General features: G+C 21.6%; 7 protein-coding genes across 7 annotated transcripts; 3 read left to right on the top strand and 4 right to left on the bottom strand.

Moving 5' to 3' along the window:
* Positions 1 to 420: 420 nt before the first annotated feature.
* Positions 421 to 3,480, top strand: PY17X_1415400 (heptatricopeptide repeat-containing protein, putative; the record flags this gene model as incomplete). The annotated part of the gene is made up of 1 exon (XM_719812.2): positions 421 to 3,480. The coding sequence occupies one exon, from the start codon at positions 421 to 423 to the stop codon at positions 3,478 to 3,480; it is 3,060 nt and encodes a 1,019-aa protein (XP_724905.2).
* Positions 3,481 to 3,866: 386 nt separating this feature from the next.
* Positions 3,867 to 4,964, bottom strand: PY17X_1415300 (serine/threonine protein kinase PK9, putative; the record flags this gene model as incomplete). Its single annotated transcript, XM_022957466.1, has 1 exon — positions 3,867 to 4,964. One exon carries the CDS (start codon positions 4,962 to 4,964, stop codon positions 3,867 to 3,869), a length of 1,098 nt encoding a protein of 365 aa, XP_022812854.1.
* Positions 4,965 to 5,765: 801 nt separating this feature from the next.
* PY17X_1415200 (conserved Plasmodium protein, unknown function) lies at positions 5,766 to 6,604 on the bottom strand (the record flags this gene model as incomplete). The annotated part of the gene is made up of 2 exons (XM_022957465.1): positions 5,766 to 6,052; positions 6,247 to 6,604. The coding sequence occupies 2 exons, from the start codon at positions 6,602 to 6,604 to the stop codon at positions 5,766 to 5,768; spliced, it is 645 nt and encodes a 214-aa protein (XP_022812853.1).
* Positions 6,605 to 8,715: 2,111 nt separating this feature from the next.
* On the bottom strand, positions 8,716 to 10,490 carry PY17X_1415100 (uncharacterized protein; the record flags this gene model as incomplete). The annotated part of the gene is made up of 5 exons (XM_722587.1): positions 8,716 to 9,579; positions 9,784 to 9,874; positions 10,004 to 10,139; positions 10,239 to 10,323; positions 10,461 to 10,490. The coding sequence occupies 5 exons, from the start codon at positions 10,488 to 10,490 to the stop codon at positions 8,716 to 8,718; spliced, it is 1,206 nt and encodes a 401-aa protein (XP_727680.1).
* A 1,894-nt stretch (positions 10,491 to 12,384) lies between these two features.
* Positions 12,385 to 13,091, top strand: PY17X_1415000 (ubiquitin-like protein, putative; the record flags this gene model as incomplete). Its single annotated transcript, XM_719571.1, has 2 exons — positions 12,385 to 12,699; positions 12,879 to 13,091. The coding sequence occupies 2 exons, from the start codon at positions 12,385 to 12,387 to the stop codon at positions 13,089 to 13,091; spliced, it is 528 nt and encodes a 175-aa protein (XP_724664.1).
* Positions 13,092 to 14,122: 1,031 nt separating this feature from the next.
* On the top strand, positions 14,123 to 15,643 carry PY17X_1414900 (pinin/SDK/MemA domain-containing protein, putative; the record flags this gene model as incomplete). Its single annotated transcript, XM_022957463.1, has 4 exons — positions 14,123 to 14,246; positions 14,452 to 14,513; positions 14,648 to 14,680; positions 14,795 to 15,643. The coding sequence occupies 4 exons, from the start codon at positions 14,123 to 14,125 to the stop codon at positions 15,641 to 15,643; spliced, it is 1,068 nt and encodes a 355-aa protein (XP_022812852.1).
* A 993-nt stretch (positions 15,644 to 16,636) lies between these two features.
* PY17X_1414800 (lipoate-protein ligase a) lies at positions 16,637 to 17,872 on the bottom strand (the record flags this gene model as incomplete). The annotated part of the gene is made up of 1 exon (XM_719573.2): positions 16,637 to 17,872. The coding sequence occupies one exon, from the start codon at positions 17,870 to 17,872 to the stop codon at positions 16,637 to 16,639; it is 1,236 nt and encodes a 411-aa protein (XP_724666.2).

Below are 17,872 nucleotides of genomic sequence, written 5' to 3'. Positions count from 1 at the left end.
AAATGTGATAAAAAGGGATAAAAAATGTCGGGGGAATAATTCATAAAAGGCTGAGATGGATATATAGTGAAGAAAGTAAGCATATTTTACAACCATATAAAAAAATATGAATAAAATGATACCAAATTGTGGTAAACACATATGGAAATGCGCATATGTATGGAAATATAAATGCTCACATGTACCTATATTTGCATATGGTATTTATTTTTCATTTTAACTTAAAAGGTGAAAAAAAAATTCGTAAAAAAATTAAAAATAAAATATTTGATATATTAATCATTTAAATATCAATAGCAATAAAGTATAAATTAATAGAAAAAAAAAGTTAATATAGAAAATGGAACAATTATAGATAAATACAATGTGGTATTTTCCCCCATAAAAAAAAACTCATTTTTTAAAATAGAATTTTATAAGATGTATTATTCTAAAAGGGTTAATTTATTGAATCATCTTGATTGTATTCAAAAAATATGGGGAAGTTTAAAATTCCAAAAAACGGTTAAAATGAAGGGGAGGAATTTCACTTATTTGACAAGCATATATGAAGATGACATAAAAAATCAAAGTGATAAATATTATGGAAACAAAAATGTAATCAACGAAAAGAGAGAATCATCATCTCCTTTTCTTTTTGGAGATGATTATAAAATTAAAAATAACAAAGGAAATAGTAGTAATAATAATGATGATGTTTTACGAAATATATTAGTTACGGATTCAATAAATGATATAAATCTATACTTTGATAGTAATTTTAATAATATGAAAAATTATGAACTAGTATATTTATTATTTAAAATATATGAAATAGCATTTGCCAGTTTTTATAAAACGTATGAATTTTCAGAAGGTTTAATTTTGGACAATCCATATTTTAAGTATATTTCTTTTCCCCAATATATAAATATATATCTTAAAAAATATGGGATCATTGATAATGGTTCTACATTTAGTACAACAGTGGCTGAAATAGTAAATGATGAAATAATATGTTTTGGAAATTTTCCTAACATAATAAATAAAAATGTAAACGGAAATGTTAACGCAAATACAAACGCAAATACAAACGCAAATACAAACGCAAATACAAACGCAAATACAAACGCAAATACAAACGATGTGGCGCATAATATGGAAGGAACTGGGCAAAAGGAAATGTTAGGAGAAATTATATTATCATCTTCAAATGAAAAAATAAAAAATAATGGATTGTCTAATAATGGTTATAATTATATAAACAAAGGAGATATAAATAGAGTTATAGAATTATATTTTAAATATATTTTATATTTAGAAAATTTAAATATAAAAGAAAATAAATGGAATGAATATATACATAATTTTTTTTTAACAAATAAATATGAGAAATTTTACTACAATATATTGGATATAATATATAAAAAAATATTATCATTTTCATGTGTTGATATAATTAATTTTTTATATATATTAAAGAAAATAAATATTATACAAATAAAAGACATAAGTTTATTAGTAGAAAATGTGATATTAGAAAATTTGAATTTTATGAATGAACAATATTTAGTTATGTTAGGATATATATATTTAAACAATTACACCAACAAAAGAAAGATAAATTTAAAAGGTATTAAAAGATATTGTAATAAAAACTTTTTAGAAATATTTATAAATTTAATTCAAACAAAAATAAAATCAATGAATAATACGAATTTTATTAAATTACTTGAATATATAAGTAATAATAATTATAAGCATATACAATTTTTTAGAGAAATAAAAAGTGAAATATATAAAAGATATAACAAGTTTAATGATGAACAAATAATCAAACTTTTTTATTTATATTCACAAAATATTAATGCTTCTGATGATTGTTTGATGTATCATCTTATGAATTCTACTATGATGATTTTTTCAGAAGACCAGACATCTAACAAAAAAAAAACTAATATTAATTTCGAAAAGATTAATAATAATATAAATCCAACAATATATAATAATAGCGAAATAATTAAAACAGATACAGATGTTTCCCTTGGAAAAAATGGAAAAAAAAATTGTTCTACATCAAAAATTGATGAAAATACTGAAAAAAATAATGATGAAAAAATTATGAAAAAAAAGGAAGAAGAAATTCCATTATATTTATTGCTAAATATAATATGGGTAAATGCAAAATATTTTAAAGAATCTACTTTTTTATTAAAAAAATGGGAAAATATAATTTTAAAAAATGTGCATAATTTTGGTAGTACTACTATTAGTATGCTAATATGGGCATATAGTAATGTTGAAAATAAAAATAGTGAATTATATTTTGATAATAATTTATATATAAAGTTAAAAGATAGAGCTTTAGAATTGTATAAGTATATGACTCCTAATCAATTATCAAATAGTTTATTAGGTTTGTCTATAACAATTGGTAGAACTACAGATGCAGAAGGAAGAGCTATAACAGATTTTCAAGACCAAGTTGAAGAATATTTATTGTATAATTCAACAGATATAAATGATAAATCAATTCAGAAAAAAACAAATAATAAAGAAAGTATTAATAATTCAAATACAAGTAAAAAAAATGAAGGAAAAAAAAAAACAAATTTTTCTTTTTTAAAAATTTTCAGTGCAACAGATCTTGCAAATGTTTGTTTTGCATATGCATTAATTAGATCAGGAAGTAAAGAATTTCATTCAATGTTACAATCAGCTTTAGTAAATAATTTGAATGATTTATCACCACAAGATATATCAAAAATAGCATACACATATGGAACATTTTATTTTTATTCCTCTTATACATTATTAAGCTTATTACAATATGAAATAATACAAAGAGTACATCAATTTTCTGGACATGAAATATGTGACATATTATGGTGTTATAGTATAAATAAATTTTTTGATACAAATTTTTGGAAATATATGTTACAGGCTATAAATTTTGAAAAAATACACAATCATCGTTATTCTTTATTATATCCTTCATTATCTTATGTTAATTTAATTGATCCATCTATTTTAGAATCTTATAATGTGTTAAGAATATTTAATTTTTTAAAAGATTATTATTGGGAAATACAAACTTGTTCATATCCACATTTATTTGCAAACGATATTATAGATACAATAAAATATCAGAATGAAATTATTTTAAGTAAAGAATCAGAAAATAACGAAAAAAAAAATACTTTTCAATATATTCAAAAGCTTTTTGATTTTGAAGGATTTTTAATAGATATATATTTTGAATACAAAAATTCAAAATATGCTATTTTTTTATACACATCAATTAATACTACCTCAAATGGATACCCATTAGGGGAAAGTATATTAAAAACAAGATATGTTAAAAAAAAAAATTTCATAACAATTCATTTAATTTATGATATATGGAAAAATTATAAGGGAAATAAAATCGATTTGATATATTCCCAGTTTGTTGAAGAAAATAAATTTCGTCCTGAAACGACTAAGGAAATGTCACAGTAAAATTATTTCATGTGCATATTCACATGTTTCCATTTGTGCTATACCATATATAAAATTGGTGGTATGTTTAAGGGAAGCAGTAATGGTGCTTCATATTCCTTTTTTCTTTTGTTCATTTTTTTGTTCATTTTGCAACGATTTATTACATGTTAATATTTTTTAGTGTGGGGCATGCAGCGAGTTTGGTTGCGATGTTCGCAATGTTCTCTGGCTGTTTGCAACCGTCAACTTTGTCAATTTTGTCAGCTTTATAAACTTTACCAATTTGGCTAGCTGTTTGTTATTTTATCGGTTTTACAACTTTACCAACTTTGGCTAGCTGTTTGGGTACCGCCCATTTGTCCTCCCCCAAGCAAACGGCAAATGATAAGGGCAAAGTTGTTTGATTATGAATATCGATAGAACCATCTATGGTTTAAAATTTCTACAATTATGGGTCGCTTATTTGGGTCGACATTTAGCATTAGAGATATGAGATCCTTTAAATCATCAGAAATGTCATTTGAATATTTAAGAGTGGCTTGCTCAAAATATTTGATATCTTTGCCAACATCAATAAATGGAGGATAACCTTGAGTCATAATAAATAATAATATTCCTAAACTCCAAATATCTAATTTAAATACAGAATAATTAGTAGTTTGATTAAAAATAATTTCAGGTGCTATATATAATTTTGTTCCAGCTTCAGTTTTAATATTTTGATCAACATTAACAAAGTCAGATAATCCAAAATCTGCAATTTTACATGTCATATTTTCATCAAGTAAAATATTTTCTAATTTTAAATCTCTATGTACAATATGCTTAGAATGACAATAATATACTCCTTTAACAATTTGCAAAAATAAAAAATATGTTTCTTTTTCAGATAAATATCCATTATTTTTTTGTATATATTTTTTTAAATCACTATTAACAGCATATTCCATAATTAGACATACATAATTTTGAAAATGATTAACATCATACATTTTAATTATATTTTTATGTATCAAACCTCTTAATGTTTGTATTTCTATAAAGACTCTATGTACATCTGTAACATCTAAAAAATTACTTTTAGGTATAAATTTTAGTGCAACTTTTTGTTTAGTTTGTATATGTATACCTTGAAATACTATACCAAATCCACCTGACCCTATTCTTTTTTCTACTATATAATCATTTACTATTAAATTATTTGATTTTATTTGATTTAAAAAATGAAATTTATCTTTATTATCTTTTAAATATAAAGTATCACCATCTATTATCTCTTTAATATTTTCTACAATATTTCCACAACTATCTGTTAAATAATCACCATGGATTCCATATTTTTCTCTGCATAATTGTAAGATACTATAAATGTTGCTATCACAGCTTATATCTATTTGTATTGCCTCACTATTTTCATTTTTTTTTAAACAAAGGAATACTTGTTTGTATTCTCCTTTACTTAAGAACAAATCCTCCACATTTTTGACACTCCCTAGATACATCTTGATATGATTCAATTCATAGAATCAATAATCAGAGTTCACACGAAAGGGTGTGTGTAAATACGTTTATATGCATCCACGTGCATCTAAATATATGAATATATATATTTTCTCCGATGTTTCACGAATAGATATAGTGCACTAAAATATAAATTTTAAAAATTAAATAAAAAAAAAAAAGTTAAAAATAATACCTTTAATAATATCCCCTTTCTATGAAGCCACTTTAAATATATTCCATTCCATTTTAGATGGCAATATTGAATGAACAGTAATTGTTATATGCTTGTTGGAAAATTTACATTTCTTACTATATATTAATAAATATGTCGAGAATAATTAATTTAATATAGGAAAGCCTAAAAATACTACGTATTTAATATTATATTATTTACTATACATTTTTTATTTCGCACTTTTGTGAAGTGCAAGGGAGTATATCATTTCGTGTCTTTTCGATGGAATTATTGAAAACATAAAAAGTGAAATTAACTAAAAAATTGATAATTGTGATTTCTTGGATTTTCCATAATTTTATAAACAAATTAAAAAAAAAAATTCTTAGGAATATTAAAAAATATTGGTCATACAAAACTAGCCATAACTAGCTAAGTTTGGTTATATGGAAAAATGGGAAATTTTTTAAGGGTAATAAAAATTTAAAGAATTTGGAAAATAATAAATAAAAAAATAAAATGATCAATTATATGTCTACAACAAAAGGAACAATTAATTTATAATAATTAAAAAGTTTAAAATGTGAAAAAAAAAAAAAAAATATAATTTAAATGCTAATTGGGGTTAGGGAGGTATAACACAGGTTTGTGCCATTACATAAAAATAAATTCTTTCATGTAAAACAAAAATAAAAAATTGGAATAAGGCAATGAAATAACTACTAAAACAATTAATAGTTAACAGAGATAAAATAAAAAAAAATAAACTTAATGAGGTATATATATCGAATATATAATCTTTTAATTTTCCGATTTTTGACACAAAAACTAAAATGTGGGAAATAGACATAAAAACAAAAACAAACATTTGCCATTTGTTTATTTCGCCAGTAGTTCGGTAATTTATATTATCTGCAAATAAGGAATAAAATATATAGGGTGTATTATGTAATACGTTTAAGTAAGAGTATATAAAACACATACATACATATATATATGCATATTTGCATGTTCGTGAAAATGGTAAGGAGTTTTACCCCTATCAAAACCGTATCCATAAATAGACGGATACGATAATATGTATAAATATTTATTTCAAGTTATACCTTTAAAAAATAGCATAACAAATAACTGGGAAAAAATAAATATATATAAAAGAGTATAGTAAATATGAACTCTTAGTGGATAAATATCTTTTGACTCAGATGCATATGCAACTATAGGTTCTTCATTAAATCTAGTAATTTCATTGTCATTATCATTTAATAAATTATCATTTTTTTTTATATTTTTTATTGAATGAATTGGAAACCCAACCTTTATTGTGTTATTTGGATATATAAGACATGTCGGCAAATCTTTTTTAGTATCTTCGCTTGATTGTGAAAAAACATAACTTATAGCATTTTCATAATATAAAATGGGTTCATCTTTTAAATCATTCAAATTTAATGTCCCCGCCATTTTACCAAATATATTTGTCGTTTAAAAATCTGCATTTATCCAATATTTAGTTAAATATATAGTTATTCACATATGGTATGTATTATATGTGAGCATATGTGTATTTGTGTTTCGCTATTTTGTCTACTACATTCCGGAGCATATATTTTTACTTATATAGGGATAAATAAAATAATATGTTTGGAATAACAAATATAATTTATTTAACTATTGTCTATAAAGTTTGGTAATTTATTAACATAATTATATATGCATACATGTTTGTGTCTATCTGATTTGTTTAATCTTTGGGGTTTTGTATATATGCATATATTTTTGGATTGCTGTTTGTATGATTTAATTCATATTCTATATTATTAATTTTATCAATTCTATAAAATTGAAGTGTTATATATAAGGTACAAATATAGTAACACAAAAATTACCAAAAAAAAAAATAAATATATGATATCTTTTACTCTCAAAAAAATAGTTAATTATATAAAATCTAATAATAATTGTTTAATTTTACGTTTTTCTTTAATAATTTATATATTCTCTATATACAATATTCATATGTTAATTTATAATATTATTATATCATTTTTAAGATTAAAAAAATATTTCTAATTATAAATTTATATTTGTACGATAAATAAAAAACATTGCAATGTATTTATTACAATGAAAATCGTAAATTTATAATTAAAAATTTTTTTTAAATTGTTTTGGAAAAAAAATAAGATTTTATAGAGCATTTAAAATCATGAAACCCAGCAATAAAACTGTTCTATTTTTTTATAATTATTAAAAAAAATAAGTAGAAATAATTATTATTTTAATATTTTTTTTATATAAATTAATAACAGTTTTTTAAGCAATATAAAACTATATATATAGTAAATATACACACGTTTTTTTTTAATATTAATTCCCTTATTATATATAAATATATTACCTTATTGTCATTTACCATTTTTATTTTTAAGATATCATAAATTTATTAAATTTTAGGTACAATGGCATTATTTATTTTATAAAAAATTTCTTTGATTTCCCTTTTTTGTAAAGAATAAAGGATTAAAAAAATATTTTATGTTTTGGTTTTGTTTGTTCTATTTTCTTCCAAATCTCATTATAAAATTATTCTATATAGTAACTTAATAATTTAATAATTTTTTTTATGTTATATTGTTATGGGTTATTGTAAGAAATTCAAGTTATAAATTTTTTTTGAATATATATATAGAAGGGCAGAGCAAATTACTGAGCAATTTAAACTATATTTATATTTTTTTCTCTCTCTCCCTTTATTTTGTCATAAGTATTTAATAATTAATAAACAGTAGTGTAAAAATAATTTTCCACTTTTTAATATTGACATCATATAAGTTAATGAATGTTCTTCGAAATTATCAAAAAACAATTAAAGAAAATTTATGAAAAGCACACTAAACAAAATTGCGTAAAATTGTAACAACAAAATATAATGCTTAGTATATAACTACCCTAAAAAAATAAAGACATTTTGCTTGTGTAGTTTTCAATAATTTGGATCATTATTTAAATAACGCTATTTTTTTTCTATTTTTTTTCAATTTTTTTTATATTGAACATGTATATATATATATGATATACATGAACGGGGTAGTACGAGTGTGTGTGATTGTAAAAATTAATTTATAATGTAAACTTACATAAACAAGGCTGAAACACTATATCGTAGGATGTGAATATTTATTTTGACTACTATTATTATATTTTTTTTGCAATGTAAACATAAAAATATATATATATATGCTTCATACCCTTTTTATAATCTCTATAATTTTAAAAATTGGCGAACTATTATTTTTTTTCTTCGTATTTAAATAAATTGAAAAATTTAATAAATATGGTCTTTTTGAATGTTAAAAATGTTAGCGCTTAATATATTATAGCTAGCTATTTTACAGTTTTATATGTTATGTACATATTTTTTTTTTTTTTTTTTATGGATATGTGGGAATTGTCTAGCTAGCTTGAACATATTGTATGAATTTATTATGGTAATTTGAAAGTATACAATAATATTTTTTAATTTTTTATTTAACACATTTTGAAAATAAAAATGTGATTATAATGGATACATATTAATCTTCATCATTTAAACAAAAAGGACATTGATTTAAATCTTCATGAATAAAAACATCACATTCCAAACAAAAAATATTTTTGCATTTAGTGCATTGAGATACTTTATCATATAGCTGTTGATTACATGATGAACAGTGTGTGTAATAATTTTGTTCATTTTTAATCTCAACAAATAATGGAGATGCTTGAAGATTGTTTGTAATATGTGAAAGATCATGCATTGAAATTAAATGAATACCACATATTTTACATTTAGATGGTATTTTACATGTATAACTATTACAAAAATTACAAATATATGTATCAGTATTTAAAATATTATGACAAGAACATACAATTTGTGTGTTAATTTTTTTTTTGACTGGAAAACATATATGAATTAATTGAGGCTCCATTCCATGCATCCATAATGGAGTTTCAGCAACTTGATTTATTTCATTTATTAAAATATTTTTACTTGTACATATTTTGTAAATACCATTTGTTTTTTCACAAATATGTTTTAATATATGCATTTCAGGAGCTATTGATATACAATTTACATACATATTATTTTTTATTAACAAATCTAAATATTTTAATATATTTTTTTTATCACATGTTCTTATAGATCCATACATAATTAATATTTCTTTAGTTCCATATAAAGGCATATCCATTAATAAATTATGAGCAATTTCAAGACCTTCTTGTAATGATGGGGATCCATTAAGACCTTCTTTTTGTTCCTTTACTAATGAATTTAAAACATCATCTATATTTGATGTCAATTGTTGGATTAATTTTGCTGAGCTGTTTTTCAATGCTACTACTCCAACATGCCCCACCGGGTTTTTGAAAAAAAAATTTTTTAGAAATATCTATCCAATCAGGATACAAAAAATAAGAAAAAAAAATGTACATAATATCGACCAATTTTAATGAACAAAAAAAAAATGTACATAATATCGACCAATTTTAATGAACAAACAAAACATGTACATAATATCGACCAATTTTAATGAACAAAAAAAACATGTACATAATATCGACCAATTTTAATGAACAAACCACTTTGTCTTTACCTCAACACATTCAAGGATAACGGTTATTCTGTTTGGTTTGAAATCCCGTTCTTTCATGCTACTTGACATGTCAAATAATATTATTACATTCCTATGACAATTAAATGAAACAATAACATTTTAAAGTTTACACACATGTATGCATGTATATGTATTATGTATGCATGTGTATACGCGTTGAACGTAACGGTTAAGAATGGATAATGGATTTTTGCTAAACCTGAATATTCCTTTTCTTAGAGAGCAAGTCTGGTTCTTTTTATATTTTTGTTTATTTTTTTCTTCATATGTTTCCTGATTGACATGCTGTAATATACCGTTATTTTCAACAAGTAAATTCCATGATCGTTCAACATCTAAAATCGTAAATAATAGAATAGGAAACACATTGTATGTGTATATTCACATTTATGACTATAGATATATAAATTAAAATTTGGTGGGGGATTATTTACCCTGTTCCCAGATAAATTTTGTCGTTATTTCTTCGAAAACTTCATTTTGATCAAAATCTCTTACAACCTCTTCAACAAAAATGGCCTATAATTACAATTTAATGTTGAAAAAATAAACAAGTATAAAAAAAAATGTAATAAATTTCGTATATAAGAATATTATATCGCTTGATATACATACATACACTTCTCTGTACATTTCTCTGTACATTTTTTACATACTTTATTATCAGTATTTTGCGAATTTTGCATTATGAACAAATTGAATTAGGTGCAATCATCTTTCAGTAAATATATTTGACAGTTGGCATTTGTATTTTCATAATTTGAGATATTTTGTTTTAAATGTTGGTTATTATTTTCATGTCATTCATAAATGTATTATTTTTTTTTAATCATTTAATCAGTATATCCAAAAGGTTCTACTTTAGCATATATTCTTTCGTATTTTTTTTTTATTATCTTATATTACCAAAAAAAAATATATTTTAATTTATTACAAAAAATAAGTGTATTTTTTTTTTTTGCTTTAATTTAGAATTGTAGAAAGTAAACAATTTATGAATTTTTATAATTTTTGTCAATCTATATGCACAAGTATATTATATAGGTAAAATAATTTCAAGATAAAATTATTTTTAATCTTTGGAAAAATAAAAATAAATTTAGTTGTAGTTATTCGGATATGCATTCCGCCAATATAACATACACAAATAATACACATAAAAATAGCTGTTAATATTGGAACAAAGTTAGCCTTAAAAAATGTAAATATAAATACAAATATAAATATAAATACAAATATAAATATAAATACAAATATAAATATAAATAATATATATAATAATATATAACTATTTAGCATAAATATTATGTTCCCAATTTTTAAAACGATATGATTTCCATAAAAATGTAAATTCTTGTATTCACTGATATTCTAAACAGTTTTAATGCTACAATGTCGAAACGGTCAAGATATCCTAGACTAAAAGTTTAGCAAAATTGAAAATGTTGAAAAAAATTAACAAGTTTGACAAAATTGACAAAATTGACAAAATTGAACAAATTGAACAAATTGTTCCACATATATATTTTGTAGGAAAAAAATAAAATCCTTGGAAATGCTCATTTGAAATCCATACCTTGTTTAAATTTTTTATATTTTAAAACAAAGAAAAATTATCACATTTTATATAATTTTTCGAATTATTATAATTGCATAATCTTAGACAAAATTATAATTTCGATCTATACTTTTTTTTTATTTACAAAAAACAGTTAATATGTGATATTATAAATAAGCAAATGTAATAATAAATTTGCTATATATATTGTAATATATTATATATGTAACTGTTTAATAAAATATGATATATCTTAAATGTCTACATACTTTATAAGGATAATACAATAGTCATTTAGTATAAATAAATTGTCACTAATTATTAATATTGTTATGTTTATTTCTTTTTAATTTTCCATAAAATAAGTCGCCCTTTTTTTCAAATATGTTTTTCATTATCGGTGTGTGTGTAAATTGAGATTGCCCATTTTGTTCAAGTCTTTTGGTATAGTGCCAAAAAAAAGAGAAAAAAAAGAGAAAAAAATGAGAGAAAAATGAGAAAAAAAAGAGAGAAGAAAAAAATGAAGCCCAAATTATGATAATATTTTAAAGGGTCTTACAAAATATCATTATAAGGAATATTTTTTTTGATATTATAAATAATTTTTACATTAATATGAATAAGAATAAAAATATTAATTTTTTGTTTTATTATTTTTATAATGTTCGGGAATATTTTTAATAGCATTATTAAGTGTGCATAATAATACGAATGTTTTCATTTAGTCATTTTTTAAAATTATGATTATAAAAAGACATGATAAAAAAAAATATTTAAATAAATGTGAGACATTTATTTTCTTTTTGTGTAATTATTCAAATATTTATATGAAACTCAAAAGTAAAACATATTATGTTTATTTGTATAAATATAAATGAATAAAATAATTTGTACACACTCATAAATATTATAGAAATCCCGTATCACAAATGTGTTGCATATATACGGGTGTGATAATCACATATTAATAAATTAATATTTTAAAATATGAATTTTATGTTAATTTGTTATTTTTACTAAACATGAAAGAGCTAGAAGAATTATGTAAATATAAAAATATCAAAGAAATAAAAACTATAAATATAAAAAATGTTGGTAATTTTACAAAAAAAATTGAATATGAAGATTGTGATATAATTGGCGAAGTGCTAAGAAGAAACGAATTAATAAAAGAAAATAAAAGTTTTTTATATCAATTTAAAAAAAAAATTATTGATTTAAAAAAAACATTTTCATATTATAAAATCAAACCTAATGATACAATTTATGTATTGCCTGAGCCACCTCCACCTCCCTTCTTAATATATTTATTTCACCAATTGTCAGGGAAAGTTCATGTAAGGAAAAAAATGAACAAATGAACATCCGAACAAATGAATATCCGAACAAATGAACATCCGAACAAATGAATAAGTATTATATTTCTATATATATGTACATTTCTCTATATATGTACATTTCTATATATATGTATTGTGCACATTTCTGTTTCTTTTCCCATTTTCAACAATGACAGTGTATTGAATTAAACCATCTAGATTCAGTTGCAATGCTAAAGAAACATGTTGAAAAAGAATTGAAAATAAAAGATGAGGATCAAATTTTAATTTATAAAGATAAATGCATAAATAATAAAAAATCTTTACAAGAAGAATTTTCTACTCGTGAAGTTCTGGTAACAATTCTTGATAAACATGATATACCAGAAATTGAAAATGACGAAATATAAAAAAAAAAAAAAATAATAAAAAAATAATATAAATAGCGTAATAATAAAAAATATAATGTAAAATTTGATACTTTTTATTAAAAATTGTTATATTTTATATGCCCAAAAAAAACAAGACAAAAGTTATCACACATTTGTCATTCTATACATTTTATTTAGCCGCTTTCCATGACTATTAATATTATATTATATATTATATTATATATTATATATATATATATATTTTTTTTTTTTTTTTTTTTTTTGGAATACGTTTCGTATAACCGGTATTTCATGTAATATTAGATCTCTTTTATAAAAAAATGGAAAGAAAATTAAGACTTATAAACATGTTTAATTTGTTTTCATAATTTTTTTTAAACTCTTAAAATTTATATAAATAAGGGATAATAAAATAATTATATTATTATGTTTAATTATAAGTATGTTTATTTTTTTATTTCAATCATCATTAGGATTGTGTAAAATTTTATACTATTTAGGACTATGTTTTTAAAAAAATAATTTCCATTTTTTTATACTCATTTTATCCATAAAAAATGTTATAATAAGTGAGAATGTTATAAATATAACAGTTATACAAATATAATAGTATAGATAACAAAATATATTATAGCCACAATTAGAAAAATGAATATTCCAATAGATGGGGTATATTTTTTATAATTAGCATTAAAAATAAAAAAAAAATAAAAAATAAAACAAAAAATAAAACAAATAAATAATGAATACGGATTTAAGCAAAATGTTTATCAAAGTAGAAGAAAATTAAATACATTCGATATTATGCATGACCACATATGTACATATATTTATTTATCTGTGAATATGTCAAATTTATTAAAATTATGCAAATATACAAGTTAAAATAGTATATATATAATATATATATATATATAATCACCATCCTCAAAAATTATTGAAAAGAAAGGGATGGGAAAAAAAGTATAGAAAAAAGTTGTAAATTTTGATAAAATTTATGTGAAATATTATTGAAAGGTAAATTAATTTACATTTCTGGATGAAATAAAATGAAAAAATATTTATCAGAAGAAAATAAGTTAAAAATAACAATAAGGAAAGATTATTTTGAAAGAGAAAATATTAAAACGAAGATATTAAATAACATAAATAGATTAACCCATTTATGCTTAGGTACAATTATTAAAGTAGTTGTGATTGTACATATTCCCATCTACACACAAATATATCATATACATATACATATATATACATATACATATATATACATATACATATATATATACCTTTTTGAACTAGCACATAATACGTTTTATTTACATAGAATAACCACATTTTTTATGCTCAAAATGTATATATAATGTAAACATTTTTTTAGACGAAAAAAAGGATCTACCAAAAAATGAGTCCAAAAAAAGAGGGTCCAGAAATGAAAACTTGGTAAAGAGAAAAACAATTATGAATTGAGTGATATAAAAAAATGTTTTATTTTGCTAATATATATTTATTTTAAAAAAAAATTATGTATCATTATACTGGATAATATTACATATCTATATTTTTTTATATTTTAGGAAAATTGTCCAAACTTTGAAATAGAAAAGCGAGTAAGTTATTTGACATTTCATATATTCAATTTTATGTACTTGTTTTTTTTTGCTATTTTTATTACATATTTGTTGTTTTATTTTATTTTATTTATATTTTATGCACATTTATAGCCTAAGCTAAATGAAGATGAAACAACTGTAACTCGAAATAAAAGATTGTTACAAAATTTTTTATTTGATCATCTAAAAAAAGCAAAGGATGCTTTAGAAGATGAAAAAACTAATAAAACGATTATAATGCAACAGACTCAAAATAAAAGAGTAGAAGCAAAATTATTAGAAGAAAAAAAAAAAATCGAAAAAAATGAAATATTTGATATAGAAAAAAAAACAAATGTACTTATTAATGATATTAAAATGATAGAAAAAAATATAAAAAAAAATGAAGGGAAATTTATGAAAATGTCATTAATTAATCATTATGATAAAATGAAAAATTTTATTAGTACTAATACATCTCCAACTATTTTTTGGTCCCCATTAAAATTCAATGAAAAAATGAAGACATTACAAAAAGCTACACATGAATTTATAAATAAAAAAATTGAGGAAATAGAATTGGCCAATTATGAGGTGGAATTTGAGGAAGAACACTGGGTCAAGGAATTTCAAAACTTGACGGAAATTATAAAAAGAAAATCGCTCGAAAATGGGGAGGGAAAAAATGAGGAAAGTGAAAAAAATGATGAAAAAAGTGAGGAAAAAAGTGAGGGAAAAAATGAGGAAAAAGAAGATGAAGAAGAAGATGAAAAAAGTGAGGGAAAAAATGATGAAGAAAATGATGAAAAAAATGATGAAAAAAATGATGAAGAAAATGATGAAGAAGAAGATGAAAAAAATGATGAAGAAAATGATGAAGAAAATGATGAAGAAGAAGATGAAAAAAATGATAAAAAAAATGATGAAGAAGAAGATAAAAAAAATGATGAAGAAGATGAAAAAAATGAAGAAGTGAATTAATTTGAAAACGAAGAGAAGACAGACAGAACTGTCTGTGTAACATAAATTTGTGTGATAATTTTTGTGATAATTTTTGTGATAATTTTTGTGACAAATTTTGTGATAAGTTTTGTGCGATATTAAGAAAAGAAAGCTATTAAATAAAATGAATCATTTATATGTGGTTCAATCGATGATATTAATTTTTTAGTAAATTTTTAAAAAGTGAGTTTCATACAATCACAGAAAATAAAAGTGTTGGCGTGTATATAAGAATCCCTTTTTGAGGAATAGTCACTAAATTATGTAAACCGAAATGAACGAAATGAACGAAATAAAAAGCTATTTTTTGAGGTGGCTATTTGGACAAGCATAGTTTATGTCCGATCTTATGTTTAATTGTAATTGTTGTTTTAATTAAATTAAAATTTTTTTAATATTTTTTTTTTTAAAAGCATACTGCGTTTAACACATACACATGTATGTACATTTACATAAAAATGTGATTATTTCGCCTAACCAAAACTATTTGTTTTTGCATAAATAAATAATAATTAACTAAAATTTAAAGATAATTAACTAAAATTTAAAGATATATAAATATATACATATATATATGTGTGTGTGCATATATAATTAGTTAAAAAATTTTAAATTATAGATATGCAAAAAATATATCTCCAAAGAGTTAATAATAAAGTGAGCAGTAGAGAAGGCGATAAACGTATAGACCTCAAAGGAGAGCAAATTATAGAAATAATACTAAATTAATTTTAAAATAATAAATTAATTTTTAAAATTGAAAAAATTAATTAAGAATTTCTGAGCCATTTTCAACACAATGAATAACCGGCTTTACGTAAAAAACGTCAATTTTTTTATGAATTATATGGACATAAAAAGGTGATTGCCAAATGTTTTAAAGTATTAGATATATATATATATATATATATATTTTTTTTTTTTTTTTTTTTTTTTTTTATGCAAATTTAAGAAAATAAGAACAAAAGTGGTTTAGAGTTCTTCTAATATCCATGATGTTATTTCTTCTAATGATTCTTTATTTTCAACTTTTATATTTTTTAAGAAATCTTTTATACTTTCTTTGGTATATTTAATATCATTATTAAAAATAAGTTTAAGTTGATCTATTAAATTAATATCTAATGAATCTGAAAAAACATTTCCATCTTTTATTAAACCATTTTTTACATCAAAACATATTTCTAATCGTCCAAAACTGAATTGTTTACAAAATGTATTTTGAAATTTCGGTGTTTTACCATAACACCAATCCCAATCTTTTAATAAATTATAATATTTTAAAAATTGTGGATTTTTTATGATATTTTGATTTGTATCAATATAATGAACATTTAAATTATTTGATATAATATCGTTGTTATTAATTAAGTTAGTATTATTTTGTTGGTTAACATTATTTATGGATAAGTTATCAGAAACTTGGTCAAATATTTCATCATTTTTACCATCTATAGAATTAGAAATTGTGTCAGAACTCGTTGCAGATATGTTATAAAATTTTTGAAATTCTTTAATTAAAGCTATACACAAATTTTCATGTGTTATATTATTATTTATTTCTTTTAAATTAACAGTCCTTGCATTTACACTTGATACTCCATGTTTTATGTATTTAATTTTGTTAGGCGTTAAATATTTATTTAAAACATTTTTTTCTATATCTATTAATATTGTCCCATGATGTAAAAAAACGTCTTTAATATTTTTAAATGCAGATCCTGAACATTTTTTATCATTTACTGTTATGTCATTTCTTCCATGTAATTTTGCATCAATGTTAAAATGATTTTTCAAAGTATTTAATATTATATTATAATTATTATTTTTATTTATATTATTATTTAAAAAGGTAAAACATAAATTTCCTAAATCATGATAAACTGCACCTCCCCCTGTAAATCTTCGAGCTACTAAAACATTATTTTTTTTAATATTATCCAAATCACATTCACTCCATATATTTTGATTTTTTCCAATTATTATTGATTTATTATTCCTCCATAAAAATAAAACTGGTTGATTATACTTTTCAATAGTATTAACATTTAAATATTTTAAAAGCTCATTATAATTAGTTAGAATAAAATTTTCTAATGATAAATTAAAATAAATATTTTGATTGTTTGATATTAAAACAAGAGGGTTTATTGTTCGTTTTTTTTCTGACCCATAACACCGCTTTACAAAACAGAATATACCTGGCAT

Source organism: Plasmodium yoelii, assembly GCF_900002385.2.
Source record: "Plasmodium yoelii strain 17X genome assembly, chromosome: 14".
In the NCBI taxonomy this organism is placed as follows: Eukaryota; Apicomplexa; class Aconoidasida; order Haemosporida; family Plasmodiidae; genus Plasmodium; species Plasmodium yoelii.
This window is presented reverse-complemented; position numbering and strand designations above follow the sequence as displayed.